Source organism: Melanotaenia boesemani, chromosome 22, assembly GCF_017639745.1.
Source record: "Melanotaenia boesemani isolate fMelBoe1 chromosome 22, fMelBoe1.pri, whole genome shotgun sequence".
NCBI classification, from domain to species: Eukaryota; Metazoa; Chordata; class Actinopteri; order Atheriniformes; family Melanotaeniidae; genus Melanotaenia; species Melanotaenia boesemani.
The window spans coordinates 28,960,936-28,979,679 of record NC_055703.1 but is presented as its reverse complement, the minus strand read 5'-3'; the positions used below and the strand labels follow the sequence as shown (position 1 = coordinate 28,979,679).

General features: G+C 50.1%; 1 protein-coding gene across 1 annotated transcript in view; it reads left to right on the top strand.

Moving 5' to 3' along the window:
- cd109 (CD109 molecule) overlaps positions 1-18,744 on the top strand; it is a 42,337-nt gene that overhangs the window by 19,014 nt on the left and 4,579 nt on the right. Inside the window, exons 10-28 of the mRNA XM_041975757.1 lie at positions 3,590-3,699; positions 3,773-4,042; positions 4,483-4,584; positions 4,909-4,971; positions 5,061-5,234; positions 5,526-5,678; positions 6,329-6,418; positions 6,543-6,603; positions 6,712-6,823; positions 8,687-8,804; positions 8,876-8,989; positions 9,579-9,797; positions 10,528-10,669; positions 12,096-12,272; positions 12,405-12,486; positions 12,557-12,785; positions 13,765-13,936; positions 17,103-17,293; positions 17,441-17,599. Coding sequence (XP_041831691.1) covers positions 3,590-3,699; positions 3,773-4,042; positions 4,483-4,584; positions 4,909-4,971; positions 5,061-5,234; positions 5,526-5,678; positions 6,329-6,418; positions 6,543-6,603; positions 6,712-6,823; positions 8,687-8,804; positions 8,876-8,989; positions 9,579-9,797; positions 10,528-10,669; positions 12,096-12,272; positions 12,405-12,486; positions 12,557-12,785; positions 13,765-13,936; positions 17,103-17,293; positions 17,441-17,599 — 2,738 coding nt within the window. The remainder of the gene's footprint in view (positions 1-3,589; positions 3,700-3,772; positions 4,043-4,482; positions 4,585-4,908; positions 4,972-5,060; positions 5,235-5,525; positions 5,679-6,328; positions 6,419-6,542; positions 6,604-6,711; positions 6,824-8,686; positions 8,805-8,875; positions 8,990-9,578; positions 9,798-10,527; positions 10,670-12,095; positions 12,273-12,404; positions 12,487-12,556; positions 12,786-13,764; positions 13,937-17,102; positions 17,294-17,440; positions 17,600-18,744) is intronic.

The following is an 18,744-nucleotide window of genomic DNA, read 5'->3' as shown; positions in this document are numbered from 1 at the left end:
AGCACCTCCAAATCCGAGACCATGGTCCTCAGCCGGAAAAGGGCGGAGTGCTCTCTCCGGGTCTGCAATAGGGTCCTGCCCCAAGTGGAGGACTTCATGTATCTCGGGGTCTTGTTCACAAGTGAGGGAAGGATGGAGGGAGATCAACAGGCGGATCGGTGCGGTGTCTGCAGTGATGCGGACTCTGCATCGGTCTGTTGTGGTGAAGAAGGAGCTGAGCCAAAAGGCAAAGCTACAGGCAGATCGATGCGGCTGCGTGCTAGGCTACACGCTAACACAGACGGCAGTGACAACAACACATAACATCACAGACCATTACAGAGTCCGAGCCCAGAGACCAGCAGGTCAGCAGGACCTCACTCTGCCTGACACCTGGAGCAGCTTCTTCCAGGCTCCAACTCTCCAGCAGCAGAAGTACTGCTCACCTCCACAGCCAGAGGCGGCATCAGCTTCTTACCCTGCAGCACCAAGTCGCCTCCACCCTGAGGAGGATCCACATCAGCAAGGCTGCGGGTGCAGATCAGGTGTCGGGTCAGAAACTAAGACCAGCTGGTAGAAGTTTTTCTGTATTTCGTCAACCTGTTCCTGCAGCTTTTCAGTTCCTATCTGCCTGAAGTCCTCCATCTTTGTTCCTGTGCCCAGAAAACCAGCATTTCCTGCCTCAATGATCACCGCCCGTCACCCCAGTCATCATGAAGGTTTCCAGCAGATCCTCCTAAAGCACATCAAGGCCATCCCTGCCGGCCTGGACAGCCTGCATCTGGCCTACAGGGAGACCCGTAATACGGAGGATGCTGTCTCCATAGCGCTTCACACGGCCCTAACTCACCTGCAGCATCCCAAAACCTGTGTTAAGACGCTGCTTGTGGACTTGAACTCAGCCTTTAACACCGTTCTCCCGGACCTGCTGGTCCAGAAGCTCCACAACCTGGTCTGCCAGCATCACTCTGCACCTGGATCAGGGATGTCCTCACCAACAGGTCCAGGTGGTGAGGAAAAGGAAGTCAGCATCTTCACCGCTGATCCTCACCGCTGGAACGCCGCAGGGTTGTGTGTTCGGCTCCGCCCTCTTCACCCTCTTCACACAGGACTGCTCTGCCATCCACCCACCACCACGACTGGGAAGTCTGCAGACGATCCCACCGTGGTGGGTCTCATATCCAACAACGATGAGACCTACAGAGAAGAGGTCCAGAGTCTCACAGAATGTTGGTCCAGGAACAATCTGGTTCTTATCAATAGACCAGGGAGGTCCTAGTAGATTCCAGGAGGTCCAGGAAGACTGAACACGCTCCTCTCTGCATCCACGGAGAGGCAGTGGAGCGAGTGGACAGCATGAAGTTCCTGGACATCCACATTTCCTCTGACCTCTCCTGGACTGAACACTTCCACCTGGTGAAGAAGCCCGACAACAGCTCCTCTTCCTCAGGAAGGTGAAGCGACGGGACTCTCTTCTCAGCTGCTGGTGAACTTCTACAGAACCTCCATGGAGAGCATCCTGTGTCTCAGAGTGACGGTACGGCAGCTGCACAGGACCAGAGGAGCTTAGCCCGGCTGGTGAGGACAGCTCAGGGGATTGTGGGCCGCTGTCTACCAGGTCTGGACTCCATCTACACCATCCGAGTCCAGAAGAGGCCCAGATGCACTGCAGCCTGTTAGTACCGCATCCATGAGGAAAGCTGGACAGGAGCATTAAAACCACCACAGACAGACTCCAGCCACACGGCACCGAAGCCGTTCAGGTGTGAAAACTGTGGTGAAAACTAGGAAAAAGGCGTCAACATCCCCACAAAACAGCTGCAGTTGTCTGCAGCAACTGTGTGATGCTGTCATGTCAACACAGAGAAAACCTCTGAGGAAGGTTTCCACCACCTGCTTCATCTATCACACCAGGATTAAAAAGGTCCGACCCGGTACTAGAAGGTGGACCTGATGAAGAGGACGACCCGGTACTAGAAGGTGGACCTGATGAAGAGGACGACCCGGTACTAGAAGGTGGACCTGATGAAGAGGACGACCCGGTACTAGAAGGTGGACCTGATGAAGAGGGCGACCCGGTACTAGAAGGTGGTCCTGATGAAGAGGACGACCCGGTACTAGAAGGTGGACCTGATGAAGAGGACGACCCGGTACTAGAAGGTGGACCTGATGAAGAGGACGACCCGGTACTAGAAGGTGGACCTGATGAAGAGGACGACCCGGTACTAGAAGGTGGACCTGATGAAGAGGACGACCCGGTACTAGAAGGTGGACCTGATGAAGAGGGCGACCCGGTACTAGAAGGTGGTCCTGATGAAGAGGACGACCCGGTACTAGAAGGTGGTCCTGATGAAGAGGACGACCCGGTACTAGAAGGTGGACCTGATGAAGAAGACGACCCGGTACTAGAAGGTGGACCTGATGAAGAGGGCGACCCGGTACTAGAAGGTGGACCTGATGAAGAGGACGACCCGGTACTAGAAGGTGGACCTGATGACGAGGACGACCCGGTACAAGAAGGTGGACCTGATGAAGAGGACGACCCGGTACTAGAAGGTGGTCCTGATGAAGAGGACGACCCGGTACTAGAAGGTGGACCTGATGAAGAAGACGACCCGGTACTAGAAGGTGGTCCTGATGAAAAAAACGACCCGGTACTAGAAGGTGCACCTGATGAAGAGGACGACCCGGTACTAGAAGGTGGTCCTGATGAAGAGGACGACCGGTACTAGAAGGTGGACCTGATGAAGAGGACGACCCGGTACTAGAAGGTGGTCCTGATGAAGAGGACGACCCGGTACTAGAAGGTGGACCTGATGAAGAGGACGACCCGGTACTAGAAGGTGGACCTGATGAAGAGGACGACCCGGTACAAGAAGGTGGACCTGATGAAGAAGACGACCCTGTACTAGAAGGTGGACCTGATGAAGAGGACGACCCGGTACTAGAAGATAGACGTGATGAAGAGGACGACTCGGCACTAGAAGGTGGTCCTGATGACGAGGACGACCCGGTACTAGAAGGTGGACCTGATGAAGAGGACGACCCGGTACTAGAAGGTGGACCAGATGAAGAGGACGACCCGGTACTAGAAGGTGGTCCTGATGAAGAGGACGACCCGGTACTAGAAGGTGGTCCTGATGAAGAGGACGACCCGGTACTAGAAGGTGGACCCGATGAAGAGGACGACCCGGTACTAGAAGGTGGACCAGATGAAGAGGACGACCCGGTACTAGAAGGTGGTCCTGATGAAGAGGACGACCCGGTACTAGAAGGTGGTCCTGATGAAGAGGACGACCCGGTACTAGAAGGTGGTCCTGATGAAAAGGACGACCCGGTACTAGAAGGTGGACCTGATGAAGAGGACGACCCGGTACTAGAAGGTGGACCTGATGAAGAGGACGACCCGGTACTAGAAGGCGGACCTGATGAAGAGGACGACCCGGTACTAGAAGGTGGTCCTGATGAAGAGGACGACCCGGTACTAGAAGATTATCAGGCTGTCAAAATAAAGGGAATGCATGTGTGGCGTTCATGGTCTTCATGTTAAAATGGGTTTGAGGATTCTTCACCATGATGCGTTCTTGTGACTGAGCTTCTTCTCTTTCAGGTCTCACATGTAACAACACTAAGAGGGTTTCTCTGGTTTATACCAGATATAAAATTTCCTTCGAAGATCATCCAGAAACACTGAGGCCGTCTCTGAGCTTCACAGTGAAGGTGAGAGGAGATCCACCCTGCTTAGTTCAGGTGAATGCGTTACGTGGTGGTAAATGCTGTCCTGGTTGTGTAGCTGAGGGTATCAACATTCAACGGTCAGCCGCTGTCGCTGGAGGATCAGGAGAAGACAGTGGACGTGTCAGTGATGCAGGAGAGGGGTAGCCGTTGGGACTGGGTGATGGACATGAAGGAAGGCATGCCTGTTGGTCCAAACGCTTCAGGTCCTTCATGGACACGTCCTGAGGAGATGCCACCAAAAGACATGGAGTTCTCTTTGCCTCCAGATGGAGTCATACTTCTGCACATAGAGGTCCTGAATGCAACACAACTACTAACCATAGATGTAAGTCAGGAAAAGCCGCCTGCATGTTGCTAACATCAGCAAGTAGACAGCGAGTAGGTTATATATATATATATGTCTATATATATATCTATATATATAGACATATATATATAGATATATTGATATATCTATATATATGTATATATATATATGAATAAATAGAAATGAAAAAGGCCGGAGTTTGCTTGTTCCAACTTTCCACCAATAAGCATGAGTGTGGTTTTGGTTCGGTACCACAGATTCGATATCAGACCGTAATTAGTTCGTAAGAGAAAAATTAGAATATGAAGGAGACTGGGAAGCTGATGGTTCCCAGTCTCCTTCATATTCTAAATGGTAAAAGCTGATGATTCCCAGTAAGGACTTTAGGTGGGCTGCAGGTGGGATGCTGGGGGCCACGAAGCTCCGAGCAGGTGCATCTTCTTCTGCTCTCCTTTCAGGCTTCTGTGGAGGACTGCCACAACTCCCTTCACCTCTACAGGAGCTACACCTCCCCCAGTCACACCTACCTGCAGATAGAGAAACCGTCTGGACCTGCAGAGGTACGACACGGAGAATAAGTCATTTATTTTGTTATTATCAAGCTTAACCAAACATGAGCTGTAACCAAATGTGAGAACAAGCTTCAATAAGGAGGGAATGACTCCAGCCTGGGCTTGAGCCATGACCGGTCATCACCCCTTCCTCCCCCCATAAAGACCTCTCCATGTATTTGTAGGTAAACAGTCACTCTGCAGCATTAGGAGGCATCGCTGTGTCTCACTGAAACTTCCAGCTTTCCAGGATTTATGAACACGAATAATTACTGAAACTGGGACAGACTTAGAGACCCACCCCCGGCTGAGTAAAATCTTTCCTTCCTGCAGGTTGGCTCCGCCCTCCAGCTGCAGGTTCACACGAATTTTCCTATGACTGCTTTTCATTATCTGGTAAGAAGACCCAGCTGTTTTCACTCCGTTCTCATGCAGCACGTTACAGGGTGAAACCTGCCGGGTCACGTCTCCGTCGGTCTGTCCAGGTGAAGTCCAGAGGTCAGGTGCTTTCTGCTGGGAGGAGCTCAGGAGGTCTGACTCTCATCCCTGAAGTGTCCTGGGGTCCTCTGGCCTTCATCATTGTCTTCTATATTCATCCCAACGGCGAGATTGTCAATGATATGATCAAGCTGCCCGTCAGCTACTTTCTACAAAACAAGGTGACTTTTAATCTCATTTCATAAAAAAGACTAAAAGAAGGAAATGAACTGGTTCAGCAGCAGCATTTAGTTCCACTAACAGGTTCCAGTCTGGTCTGAAGTGGACTGGACCAGTTTTCCTTTTAGACAACATCAACAAACAGACAGTTTTGGAGATAAAAAACTATTATAAATATATAATTTATGCTTGGGGTATATCAGTGTCTCCTGCGTTGCTTCCCAATGTGTCTAAATATCATCATGTGATTGACACTTATCTGTGATTGACAGGTCTCTAACTGTGATTGACAGGTGTCTCTGAGCTGGAGCGCCAACACCAGGAAGCCGGCTGAAGATGTCACCCTGAAGGTTTCCGTGTCACAGCCAAACTCGCTGGTGGGGATTCTGGTGGTTGACAAGGCAACACAGAGGGACAGAGCACACAATGACATCACCATGGAGACGGTGAGGAGCAGGAACCATCTCTACACATCCTCTCGTGGTTATAGAACACAGCGTGACGTCAGACGCAGCGTGACTTTTGATTAGAAAAGATGTGTGGAGATGGGTAGAGGATTTTCTATTTTTTTTTATTTTCTTTCTTTAATATTTAAGAAAGACAAGCTGAAAACAGAAATATGACCTTCTGTCCACTTTCATTTCTTTTCGTTCTCGGGTCCACTCTTTCACTTTTTCACTTGCTTCTAAATAAACTGAACTTTGAACATGAGGAGCCGGCAGGACACCTGATGATCCGGAAAAAGGAGAAATCTCTGTGTGCACTGGCTGTAAAGCTCCTGTTGTTGCTCCTTCATTGTTCATCGAAACCCGTGCTCTTAATGAAGACAAGAAGCTTCCAGAAATCTCCAGAGTCCTCTCAGTTTAGCAGTTTTTCCAGCTTTATGTTTCCAGCGTTTATTCCCAAAGATTTCCTGGTGCATGGTGGCCTCCAGGCCAACCAGTGAAACCCGTTCCGGTTCCACACCCCAGTATCAGTTCACCACCAAGCGCTTTATTCCTGCAGGTCGGACACAATGAGCGCCTCTCTCCGTTGTGTTGTTTTGTTGTGAGCTGTAATCGTAGCAGCTCTGAGACCCACCGTGTTGCTTTCACAGCTGCTGAAGGAGATGACGAAGTTCGGAGTTCCCATGGCCGACGCCCACCCGGACGGGAAGGGGAGGGGGGATCCATACTCCATCTTCCAGGTGAACCCCCAAAGCCACACCTCCTTCTGATTGTCATGTGATGAACTTCTTGTTTCTGAACCAGTTGCTTTCCTCCTGCTGATGTTGTTATTGTCCAATCAGTGAGCTGCTGTGTTTGTTGCAGACATGTGACCTGCTGGTGATGACCGATGCCACTTTAACCAAGTTCACCCAGTCTGAAACTGGTAGGACTTCAACAGACGCTTCACCTTCCACTCATCGTCATGTCACACACACACCTTTTCCTCATCCTCATCCCCATTCTTCCACTTCCTTTTCCTCCTCCTCCTCAGAGGAAGTATTCTTCCTCGCCCACGCAGAAGAAGAACCGATGGAGAAACATCAGGAAACACATGAGCGACAGAACTTCCCAGAGACCTGGATATGGATGGAGATGGACACAGGGTGATACACCAACACTGGATGGATGATAGATGGATGGATGATGAATGATGAATGGATGGATGGATGGATGATGGATGGATGGATGGATAGTTAGATGGATGGATGATGGATGGATGGATGGATGATGGATGGATGGATGGATGATGGATGGATGGAGGGATAGTTAGATGGATGGATGATGGATGGATGGATGGATGATGAATGATGGATGTATGGATGATGGATGGATGGATGGATGGATGGATGGATGGATGGATGATGGATGGATGGATGATGAATGATGGATGGATGGATGGATGGATGGATGGATAGATGATGAATGATGAATGATGAATGATGGATGATGGATGGATGGATGGATAGTTAGATGGATGGATGATGGATGGATGATGGATGGATGGATGATGGATGGATGGAGGGATAGTTAGATGGATGGATGATGGATGGATGGATGGATGGATGATGAATGATGGATGTATGGATGATGGATGGATGGATGGATGGATGGATGATGGATGGATGGATGATGAATGATGGATGGATGGATGGATGGATGGATGGACAGATGATGAATGATGAATGATGGATGATGGATGGATGGATGATGATGAGGATGGATGGATGGGTGATGGATGGATGGATGGATGGATGGATGGTTAGATGGATGGATGATGGATGGATGGATGGATGATGGATGGATGGATGGATAATGGATGGATGGATGGATGGATGGATGGTTAGATGGATGGATGATGGATGGATGAATGGATGGTTAGATGGATGGATGATGGATGGATGGATGGATGATGATGGAGGATGGATGATGGATGATGGATGGATGGATGGATGAATGATGGATGGATGGATGGATGGATGGATGATGAATGATGAATGATGGATGGATGGATGGATGGATGATGGATGATGGATGGATGGTTAGATGGATGGATGGATGGATGGTTAGATGGATGGATGATGGATGGATGGATGGATGATGAATGATGGATGTATGGATGATGGATGGATGGATGGATGGATGGATGGATGATGGATGGATGGATGATGAATGATGGATGGATGGATGGATGGATAGATGATGAATGATGAATGATGGATGATGGATGGATGGATGATGATGAGGATGGATGGATGGATGGATGGATGGATGGTTAGATGGATGGATGATGGATGGATGGATGGATAATGGATGGATGGATGGATGGATGGATGGATGGATGGATGGATGGTTAGATGGATGGATGATGGATGGATGAATGGATGGTTAGATGGATGGATGATGGATGGATGGATGGATGATGATGGAGGATGGATGATGGATGGATGGATGGATGGTTAGATGGATGGATGAATGATGGATGGATGGATAGATGGATGGATGATGGATGGATGGATGGATGAATGATGGATGGATGGATGGATGGATGGATGGATGGATGGATGATGAATGATGGATGGATGGATGGATGGATGATGGATGGATGGATGGTTAGATGGATGGATGATGGATGAATGGATGGATGGATAGATGGATGGATGATGGATGGATGGATGGATGAATGATGGATGGATGGATGGATGGATGGATGGATGGATGGATGGATGGATGATGAATGATGGATGGATGGATGGATGGATGATGGATGGATGGATGGTTAGATGGATGGATGATGGATGAATGGATGGATGGATGATGGATGGATGGAATAAGGTGTGACCAGTAAAACCAGTCAGTCAGAGGTGGGCCGGCTACCTGTACAACCAGGTGGAACTGGGAATGCTGGTCCTTCCGTGGAGTGAACAGCACACCTGAACGCAGCAGCTCGATGTGTCTGTGCTTTGCAGTGACTCGGACACGCAGACGTTGGCTCTGACGGTACCGGACAGCATCACCACCTGGAGCGCCACGGCCTTCGTCCTGTCTGACAAGCTGGGTCTGGGGCTCGTCGAACAGCCAGCACAGGTTTCTATGTCACTTCCAGGACCTTTCCTCACCTTTCTCATTTATTCATTTAACCGTCACGTCTCCCGCAGCTCACGGTTTTCCAGGACTTCTTCCTGTCCCTTAACGTCCCAGCTTACGTGATCCGAGGAGAGGAGCTGGTGCTGGAGGTGATTCTGTTCAGCTACCTCCAGCAGGACCAGGAGGTCAGCCTGCTTCTTCTTTAAAACCACGTATGAGCTGAGAATGAGCATGTGTGCCGCCTGAACCTGGACTCATCAGGCCTCAGTATTATGGGATGGATTAATTGTGAGGGAATCAGAACAAAGCAGTGCATCCTTCAGTTCTACGGTCTGCTGGAGCTGCTGGAGCAGATCAGGTATCAGGTCAGGTCCAGACCATCGGGAATGGATCATCCTGCTGGAGGGGAGGAGGTCCCAGAGTCCGGTTTCTGATAAGTTAACTATGTGATGGTGTTTTTTTATATTATTATTTACTGGTTTGTAGAAGCGGCGAGGACCAGGTGGACCATACCTGCAGTGACCAGTTTACAGTTTTAATCAGATCCTGTAGCAGGAGGTCAGAGGTCATGGAGGAGGTGAGGTCCCCCAACCCTGCCCACCCAGCAAGCTGCAGGGAGTCTGGTTCGGTTCTGGTCACATGGCTGGTCTGATGTCTTGTTAACGGCCATGATGACGCAATCACAGCTTTAGTTTTAAGTCCTTCAGCTCAGCTCCCCCCCGTCTTTGTCCTTGTTTAACCGGGTCTGGACGGACTCTCTGTCTTTGTTATCAGGTCACTGTGATTGTTGCAGCGAGCGAGGCCTTCCAGTTCGTCTTCCCAGACAGCGAGCTGCTGTCCATGTCCAGCGTCCGCCGGCTCCACGTGGAGGGTGGGGGCGGAGCCACCGTCCTGGTTCCCATCAGGCCGCTGGTCCTCGGAGAGATCCCCATCTCTGTGAAAGCCATGTCCTCTGTAGCGTCTGACGTCGTCCGGACGACGGTGCTCGTCAAGGTGAAGAAAGCCGAAGACTCGGCAGCAACGAGCAGCCTGAGGTTTCTGTTCCTGCTGGACCAGGAAACAAGCCAGAGAATATTAACCCGGTTTAACATTTCCAGCTGAACACCAATCAGGCTGCAAAAAGCAGATTTACTGCTGCGCTAAAATATCTTGTAATATTAGTGAAATCAGTGGTTCCCAACCTGGGGTCTGGGACCCCCCAGGGGCCCCTGAGGCTTTGAACATTCAGAGCCATTGAGATTAATGTTCACACATTGGCTCTATTTCAAGAAAAAAGTAAAGCTATATGTTGTCAACTCATCACAGGACGAGACGAAGCCTGAAAGCATGAAACCAGCATGGTTTCTGCACGGGGTGGGCCGGGGGTCCGTGGTGGAAGCTGGGGTGGGCCGGGGGTCCGTGTGGAAGCTGGGGTGGGCCGGGGGTCCGTGGTGGAAGCTGGGGTGGGCCAGGGGTCCGTAGTGGAAGCTGGGGTGGGCCGGGGGTCCGTGGTGGAAGCTGGGGTGGGCCGGGGGTCCGTGGTGGAAGCTGGGGTGGGCCGGGGGTCCGTGTGGAAGCTGGGGTGGGAACCACAGAGGTAAATGATAGAAAATGTCATGTTTTCTCCGTGATGGAGGAACAAATGAATCCAGGCTGTAAACAGGTTATACTGGACGGTGTGGAGGCGGATGCTGACACCATAAAAACGCCGGCTTCATCCCTCCATCTGCCATTTCCTCGGCAGGCCGAAGGGCTGGAGCAATCCTTCTCCTCGTCGCTGCTGCTGGAGCTTCGTGCATCCCAGACGAGCCTTTCCAGGAGCTTCTCCTTCAGCTTCCCAGCCGGCGTCGTGGAGGGCAGCCAGAGGGCCTCGGTGACCGCCATCGGTACGTTGTCACGGCGGGGAACAGATCAGCTGATTCCGGATCTGTTCCCTAAACTTCTAAATAAACCCAGCTTGTGTTTTAAATGCTGGAAATTGACCAGATTATAGTGAATTTATGGATCCAGTCTGAGAGCTTTACAAGCTAAACGTTAGCTGGACACCCTGTTAAAAAGCTTCGTCTGTGTTTTAGACTAATCAGTAAATATGTTTGGGATAAAGTAGCATTTCAATCAGAGGACAGAAGGACCGTTACTAAACCTTTATTTAACCAGGAGGTCCCATTGAGATTCAAAATCTCTTTTTCAAGAGAGACCTGGCCAAGGTAGCAGCCAAACCCCACAGTAAATACTTCTTATAACAATTTACATTTTCATAGTAAGACAACAAGTACATAGTCATAAAAACTTCTTTTCTGGTTTTATTCGTAATGTCTAAACATTGATCTCATTTATTGATCTCATTCAGACACTTTTGCCTCTCGGAGGAGGAAACGTTCCCAAACTTTACAACAAATCAGACTGGTTTGGTTTTAGGTGTTTTAGGTGATTTCCTTCTGGAGCTAAAATGTTTGCTTTAATTTATTATTTATGTGCATCGGAAACACTCGGGACCGTGGGTCCTGAGGACTGAGAAACCCCGCCATTCTTTCCCTCTAGTGGTAGCAGGTGGTAACTACAACCAGAGAAGTTCTGTTTCTGGTATACGGTTGTAAATCTGTGCTTTACAACAAAGATATAACAACAGGTTTTTCTTTAACTTCTGGGAGGCCATTTTATTCCAGCTGTTTGCATAGAGATGAGGAGCAGGATTAAAAGGCAGGAAGATGGAGGTGATGTGGCCGTTCGTCAATAAAAATCAAACATCCAAAATCCAAAACAGCCACAGATGGTCGAGGATCCAATGGGATCCGACGGGATGGACGAGGATCCGACAGGATGGACGAGGATCCGACGAGATGGACCTGGATCTGACAGGATGGATGTGGATCCGACGGGATGGAAGAGGATCCGACAGGATGGACGAGGATCCGACGAGATGGACCTGGATCCAAAGGGATGGACCTGGATCTGACAGGATGGATGTGGATCCGACGGGATGGACGAGGATCCGACAGACAGCATATAAACAGGAGTAGGGGGAGAAAGGGACCAGGAAAGAAACCTGAACCTGAACTAAAAACTGATTAAACCAAGGAGAAGACACCAGGACCAGAACCAAAACCCCCGAGCGTTTTCTGGTGGTCTGGTTCCAGAACAGAACGTGTGCTAGTAAACTACAGTAGAACTGGTTAACTTGCTGGACAGATGATGTTGTCATGTTTCCAAAGTTCTGGTAGAAGATGTTTCTACGATGGTCTCCAGACTCACAACCAGCTGTTCCGTTATGTCGCTGAATGTCTGTTTTGACCTGTTTCCATGGCAACCAAGGTGATATCCTGGGCCCGTCCATCACCGGTCTGGACTCGCTGATCCAGATGCCGTACGGCTGCGGAGAGCAGAACATGATCCACTTTGCACCAAACATCTACATCCTGCAGTACCTGAGCTCCAGCAGACAGGCCGACCCGCAAACCACCAGACGGGCCACAGACTACATGATGAGCGGTACTCCAGCACACATCTAGACCAGTATCACTCACAGAGCACAGGTTGCTCAGCACCCAATTAGGAAGAGTTCTGTCACATCCTGGTTGAACTCCTCTGGTGTTCACCTTGTTTTGCCTTCCATCCCCTCAGGATACGAGCGGGAGCTGTCCTTCCAGAGAGCCGACGGCTCCTTCAGTGCCTTCGGGGACCAGGACTCCTCAGGAAGCACCTGGTATGTGATAAATGGCACGTGGCTTTAACCTCCCTGGAAACATCTCATGGGAGGAACTGTGTGTGTGCAGGCTTTCTGCGTTCGTGCTGAGGTGTTTCCTGCAGGCGCGACCGTTTGTCACCATCGACGCCCACGTGCTGCAGGCGGTGGCAGCGTGGATCGCGGGCCAGCAGGGGGCTGATGGGAGGTTCCAGGAGGTCGGCAGGGTCATCCACACGGAGCTGCAGGGAGGTCTGGACGGGCCGGTGTCCCTCACAGCCTACGTCCTCATCGCTCTGCTGGAGGACAGCGACATCAGGGTGAGGGTCCGCTAATGTTGGGTCAGAAGGTGTTTCTAAGGCTGCCGTGAGGTTGGAATCAGTCATCGACTCATTTCTGTTACACAAGAAAACAAGAAAATTATTTCATGTCTATAAAGCTGCAGCCCCTCAGTCCAGCCAACACTGAAGGGTTTGTGGAGCAGGGAACGACAGATGAACCAAGAACCAGGGTACTTTCTGCCCTCCTCGTGGTGCAGGTCGGGTTTTACTGCATGTGCCGCTGCCCTCTGGTATTTATGTGGTGGGAAAAGGTCTCGCAGGAGGTTCGTTTAATAGAACACAGACCTGGTTGTTTTCTGGTAAATCTTTCAGGAGATGGTTTTCTCTTTTAGGTCTGCATCAAAAACTCCTTATGGACTGCTTGGTTAGCCAGGACTCTGTTTAATGCCCAGCCCTCAGGCGCACCTTTCTGCCCTGTTCTCTGTCTGTCAGGCTCAGTATTCTGCCCTGTTCTCTGTCTGTCATGTGCAGTTTTCCGCCCTGTTCTCTGTCTGTCAGGCTTACCAATCTGCCCTTTTCTCTGTCTGTCAGGCTCATCATTCGGCCCTTTTATGTGTCCGTCAGGCTCACTATTATTCCCTGGTCTCTGTCTGTCAGGCTCACCATTCTGCCCTTTTTTCTGTCTGTCAGGCTCACTATTATGCCCTTTTCTCTGTCTGTCAGTCTCACCCTTCTGCCCTGTTCTCTGTCTGTCAGGCTCAGCATTCTGCCCTGAAATCTGTCTGTCAGGCTCAGTATCTGCCCTGTTCTCTGTCTGTCAGGCTCACCATTCTACCCTTTTCTCTGTCTGTCAGGCTCAGTATTCTGCCCTGTTCTCTGTCTGTCAGGCTCACTATTCTGCCCTGTTCTCTGTCTGTCAGGCTCACCATTCTGCCCTTTTCTCTGTCTGTCATGCTCACTATTCTGCCCTGTTCTGTCTGTCAGGCTCAGTATTTTGCCCTTTTTTTCTACCTATCAGGCTCAGTATGCTGGCCAGGTGTCTGCAGCCCTGATGTACCTGGAGACCCGACTGGCTTTGGGCATCTCTAGCAACTACAGCCTTAGCCTGCTGAGCTACGCTCTGGCTCTGGCAGGAAGCTCCACCACCGAAACAGCAATCAATGATCTCATTGGACGGGCCAGCAAGACAGGTACGACAGTGGAAAGTAGTTTAAATGAACAGTTTAAAGAAGCTTTCGTTGTTTTATTAGCTATCTGTTAATTTTTACACAGAGATTATTACAACCTTGATCCTAATGAGATGTTCACATGGTTTTATGGTCAATTGTGTCAAAGTGGCACTAAGACCCAGAAGGACAAGCACAGGTGCAGGTGTTGTCATCAGGCCGAGATCCAGGCTCAGGTGGGTCAGCTCGTTCCCACCTCCAGTGACCAGCGCTGTCCCATGGTTGGACAGCCCAGGCGTGGTATTCTATTCTATTCTATTCTATTCTATTCTATTCTACAGCCATTTAGCAGACGCTTTTATCCAAAGCGACTTACATTCGAGAGAAAGAACAACACCAGCAAGAATTCAAACAAGATGGACGTCATCATTAAGTGATAGTCAGATTGCTGGAGTCCAGGTGGACCAGGTGCTGTCATGTAGTGCTAGAGGCTGTGCATATAATTTATTCTTTTTATAGTTTTTTGTAAGTCATTTTGTTTAAATGCATGATCACGATTTCATCACACAACATCATCTTGGGCATAAGTGCAGCAGCTTCTTCAGTACTTGGTTGAGCCAAAGATCTGGACAAATCTTTCTTCCTCATTCTGAGTAGAAGAGTTAAGCTAAGTGTGGAAATGCTCCTTAAACAGCTGAGTCTTTAGCTTGCTTTTAAAAGTGGATAAGGACTCTGCGGATCGGACGGAGTTTGGTAGATCATTCCACCACCAGGGAACAACAGAGGAGAAGAGTCTAGCTACTGATGTGGCGCCACCTTGTGGTGGCAGCACTAGGCGTCTTTCGCTGGCAGAGCGTAACTGTGGAGAGGGAGTGTAGCTCTGGATTAAGGAGTGGAGGTAGACCGGAGCTGTTTGGGTTATTGTTTTGTAAGCCAGAAGCAGATCTTTGAATCTGATGCGCTGCAACTGGAAGCCAGTGGAGAGCGATTAGCAGCGGAGTGACATGAGCTCTTTTGGGCTGGTTGAAGACCAGACGTGCTGCTGGGTTCTGGATCATCTGCAGAGGTTTAACTGAGCATGCAGGCAGGCCAGCCAGTAAGGAGTTGCAGTAGTCAATGCGTGAAATGACCAGAGCATGGACCAGGAGCTGGGCCGTGTGTTCAGTCAGGTAGGCTCTGATCCTCCTGATGTTGTAGAGAGCAAATCGGTAAGATCCAGCAACCGAGGCAACATGGTCCTTAAAGGTCAGCTGGTTGTCTACCATGACACCAAGATTCCTGGTAGAAGACGTAGGCACAAGCGTGACGGAGTCAAGCTGCACGCTTATCTGTGGCGGTAAGGAAGGATTGGTTGGAAAGACAATAAGCTCGGTCTTGGACAGATTTAGCTGAAGGTGGCGATCCTTCATCCATGTGGAGATATCAGCAACATGCTGATATTCACATTGAGACGTTTGTGTCGTCAGGTAGGAAAGAAAGGAAAAGCTGAGTGTCATCTGCATAGCAGTGGTAGGAGAAACCATGAGAGCTAATGATGCACCGAGTGAGGAGGTGTATAGTGAAAAGAGAAGCGGGCCAAGCACCGAGCCCTGAGGCACCCCTGTTGTCAGGTCATGTGATCTGGACACGCCCCCTCACCAAGATACTTTGAAGGATCTTCCTGTGAGGTAGGACATAAACCACGAGAGGACAGATCCTGAGATACCAAGCTCTGAGAGTGTGGAGAACAGTATATGATGGTTGACCGTGTCAAAGGCAGCAGACAGGTCCAGCAGTATAAGGACTGAGGATTGACCAGTGGATCTGGCAACCCGTAGCGAATCAGTAACTGACAGGAGAGCAGTTTCAGTAGAGTGGCCTTGTCTATAGCCAGACTGATATGGATCTAACAGGTTGTTGTCTTGGAGGAACTGTGAGACCTGACTGAAGACTGAAGCTCTAGTAGTTTAGACATGAATGGAAGCAGTGAGACCGGCCGGTAGTTTCCAACCTGGGCTGGGTTGAGTGTGGGTTTCTTCAGCAGCAGGGTAACCCGAGCTTGCTTGAAGGCAGAAGGAAAGACACCGGATTTAAGAGAGGAGGTGATAATATGGGTTACTGCAGGTTTGATTGTAGGTAAAATGCTCTGCAGGATGTCAGAGGGAACAGGACCAAGAGGACAGGTTGTGGGTTTTGAGTTGACTAGAAGTTTAGAGACTTGGTCCTCATTTAGAGAGCGGAAGGAGCAGAGTGAGGCACCAGTAGCTGGTTTGGTAAGGCTGAGTCGGTCAGGCTCAGTGAATTGGTTACTGATGGTAGCGACCTTTTCAGTGAAGTAGGAAGCAAACATTTCTGCAGTCAGCACAGTGGGAGGCTGAGCAGTTGGTGGAGATAGAAGAGAGTTAAACACCATGAACATGTCGTGTGTTGGGAGCATTGTTGATCTTGTTCTGATAAAAGGTTTTCTTTGCCGCCTTTAGGCTGGATGTGAACGTTTCAAGTTTTTGCTGCTACTCAGACAAGTCAGTGTGCTCTTTTGATGCCACTTTCTTTCTGCAGCCCTGAGTCCGGCTCTGTGCTCCCTCAGAACCTCTGTGAGACATGGACTGGGAGGGTTTTGTCTGGCTGGTTTTGACACCAGAGGACAGAGTTTGTCCAGAGAGGAGGCGAGAGAGGAGCAGAGTGTTTCTGTAGCCTCATTAACAGACAGTAAGGAGAAGTCTGAGTGGGAAGGGAGGGTAGAGGAAACCTCATCAGACAGCTGTGTAGGTCTGAGGGATCTCAGGTTTCTGAGGTAGGACGCCATTTTTGGAGCCGCTTGAGTGACTTTGCTTGATAGCAACCGACTGAAACCTCTATCTGCTTTACCTGAGCAGTAACCTGTGGGCTCGCGTCACAGCCTCAACTGATTGTAGAGAGAAGGTGCTAACGACAGAGCCCAACACCAGCGATGTAAACAATAACCCGAAACCAAGACAGAAACTCAAGCAGTAACTCACCGAACTGACTGGACCAGTCCTGACTGAAATCAGTGCTTGTTCGGGTATGCAGCGTCTGCAGCTTTACATGCAGACATCACTCCGAGATGAAGCTTGTTACCTCATCTCTGTCTTCAGGTGCCGACCTCGTCTCGTGTCCTGGCAGCTGCCCTCGGTCTCAGATTTATTGGGATGAGATTAAATAATGAGCCATGTTTGTGCTCTGTGAGCAGACGGTGTGCCCATGTGGGTGTCTCCCAGCAGCGGCCTGTCGTCGTCATGGCAGCCTCGCTCTGCAGACATTGAGATGGCGTCCTATGTGTTACTGACCCTGCACCAGCTGAACCAGGTCTCAAGGGGTCTGGGTCTCATGAAGTGGCTCAGCCAGCAGAGAAACCACCAGGGAGGGTTTGGAAGCACCCAGGTGAGGTCTTAAAAAGGGGTTTTCTTTCATCTTGGAGTAATGAACAGTAAGATGTTAAAGTTTAGTTTGGTAAGACAGTGAGAGGAGGAAAACCTGGATGTTTAGTCCACATTGTTTTCCTCACTGGATCTTTCTGACTCTTTCCAGGACACGGTGGTAGCTCTGCAGGCCTTGTCTACGTTTGCTTCTCTAGGAGGAGTTCATCAGTCCCACGTCACCATCAGGGTGGTCAGCAGCAACAGTTCAACCAGTGTGGCCTCCTTCTTCATCAACCAGGACAACTTCCGGCTCCACCAGAGCCAGCAGGTACACCGAGACCCAGATCCGGTTTTCCAGCAGGTTTAAGATTAGCTTTGTTATTCCCAGGGGGGGAACTGGTTCTGGAGCCAGCAGCCGATGACAACCAGACGACACAAGAAGAAACAGTCAAGACTAACAAAACGAATAAATAAATAAATAAAATGCTATAAATGAGTATTAATAATTATCTGTACGGCTTCATCCATTACGGGTTGCCTAACCCAGCATTTAGCAGGTGAGAGGCAGGTACACCTGGACAGGTGCAGGGGCCATCACAGGGCCAACACAGACAAACAACCACTCCCTCCTAGGGAGAATTGAGAGAGACAGTTAACTTTTCCTAAGCTGCACGGTGGTGTGGTGGTCAGCACAGCCAGAAGGTCGCTGGTTCGAGCCTCGGCTGAGGGGAGGTGGAGTCTGTTCTCCCTGTGAATGTGTGGGTTCCTCCCACCGCCCAAAGACATGATGTTAGGTTAGGATACTAATAGTTATATTAATGAAAAGATAAAAATAAATAAATAAATATAAATAATATTAAATAAATGAGAATATAAAATAAAAGAAATGAAATGTAGGTTTTTCCCAGCAGGAGTTAAAGGGTTAACAGCAGCTTTGCTCTCATCAGACCTCATATTTACATCAGCCAGCTGCTCAGCTGTTTGCTCAGCTGATCGCTCGGCTGTCCACTCGGCTGTTAGCTCGGCTGTCCGCTCGGCTGTTAGCTCGGCTGTTCCGTGGCTGTCCGCTTGGCTGATCGTTCGGCTGTTTGCTCGGCTGTTCCCTCGGCTGTCTGCTCAGCTGTTCCCTCCGCTGTTCCCTCGGCTGTCCGCTCGGCTGTTCCCTCGGCTGTTCCCTCGGCTGTTCCCTCGGCTGTCCGCTCGCCTGATCGCTCGGCTGTTCCCTCGGCTGTTTGCTCGGCTGTTCCCTCGGCTGTCTGCTCAGCTGTTCGCTCGGCCGTTCCCTCGGCTGTTTGCTCGGCTGTTCCCTCGGCTGTCTGCTTGGCTGTTCGCTCGGCTGTCTGCTTGGCTGTTCGCTCGGCTGTTCCCTCGGCTGTCCGCTCAGCTGTTCCCTCCGCTGTTCCCTCGGCTGTCCGCTCGGCTGATCGCTCGGCTGTTCCCTCGGCTGTCTGCTCAGCTGTTCCCTCGGCGGTC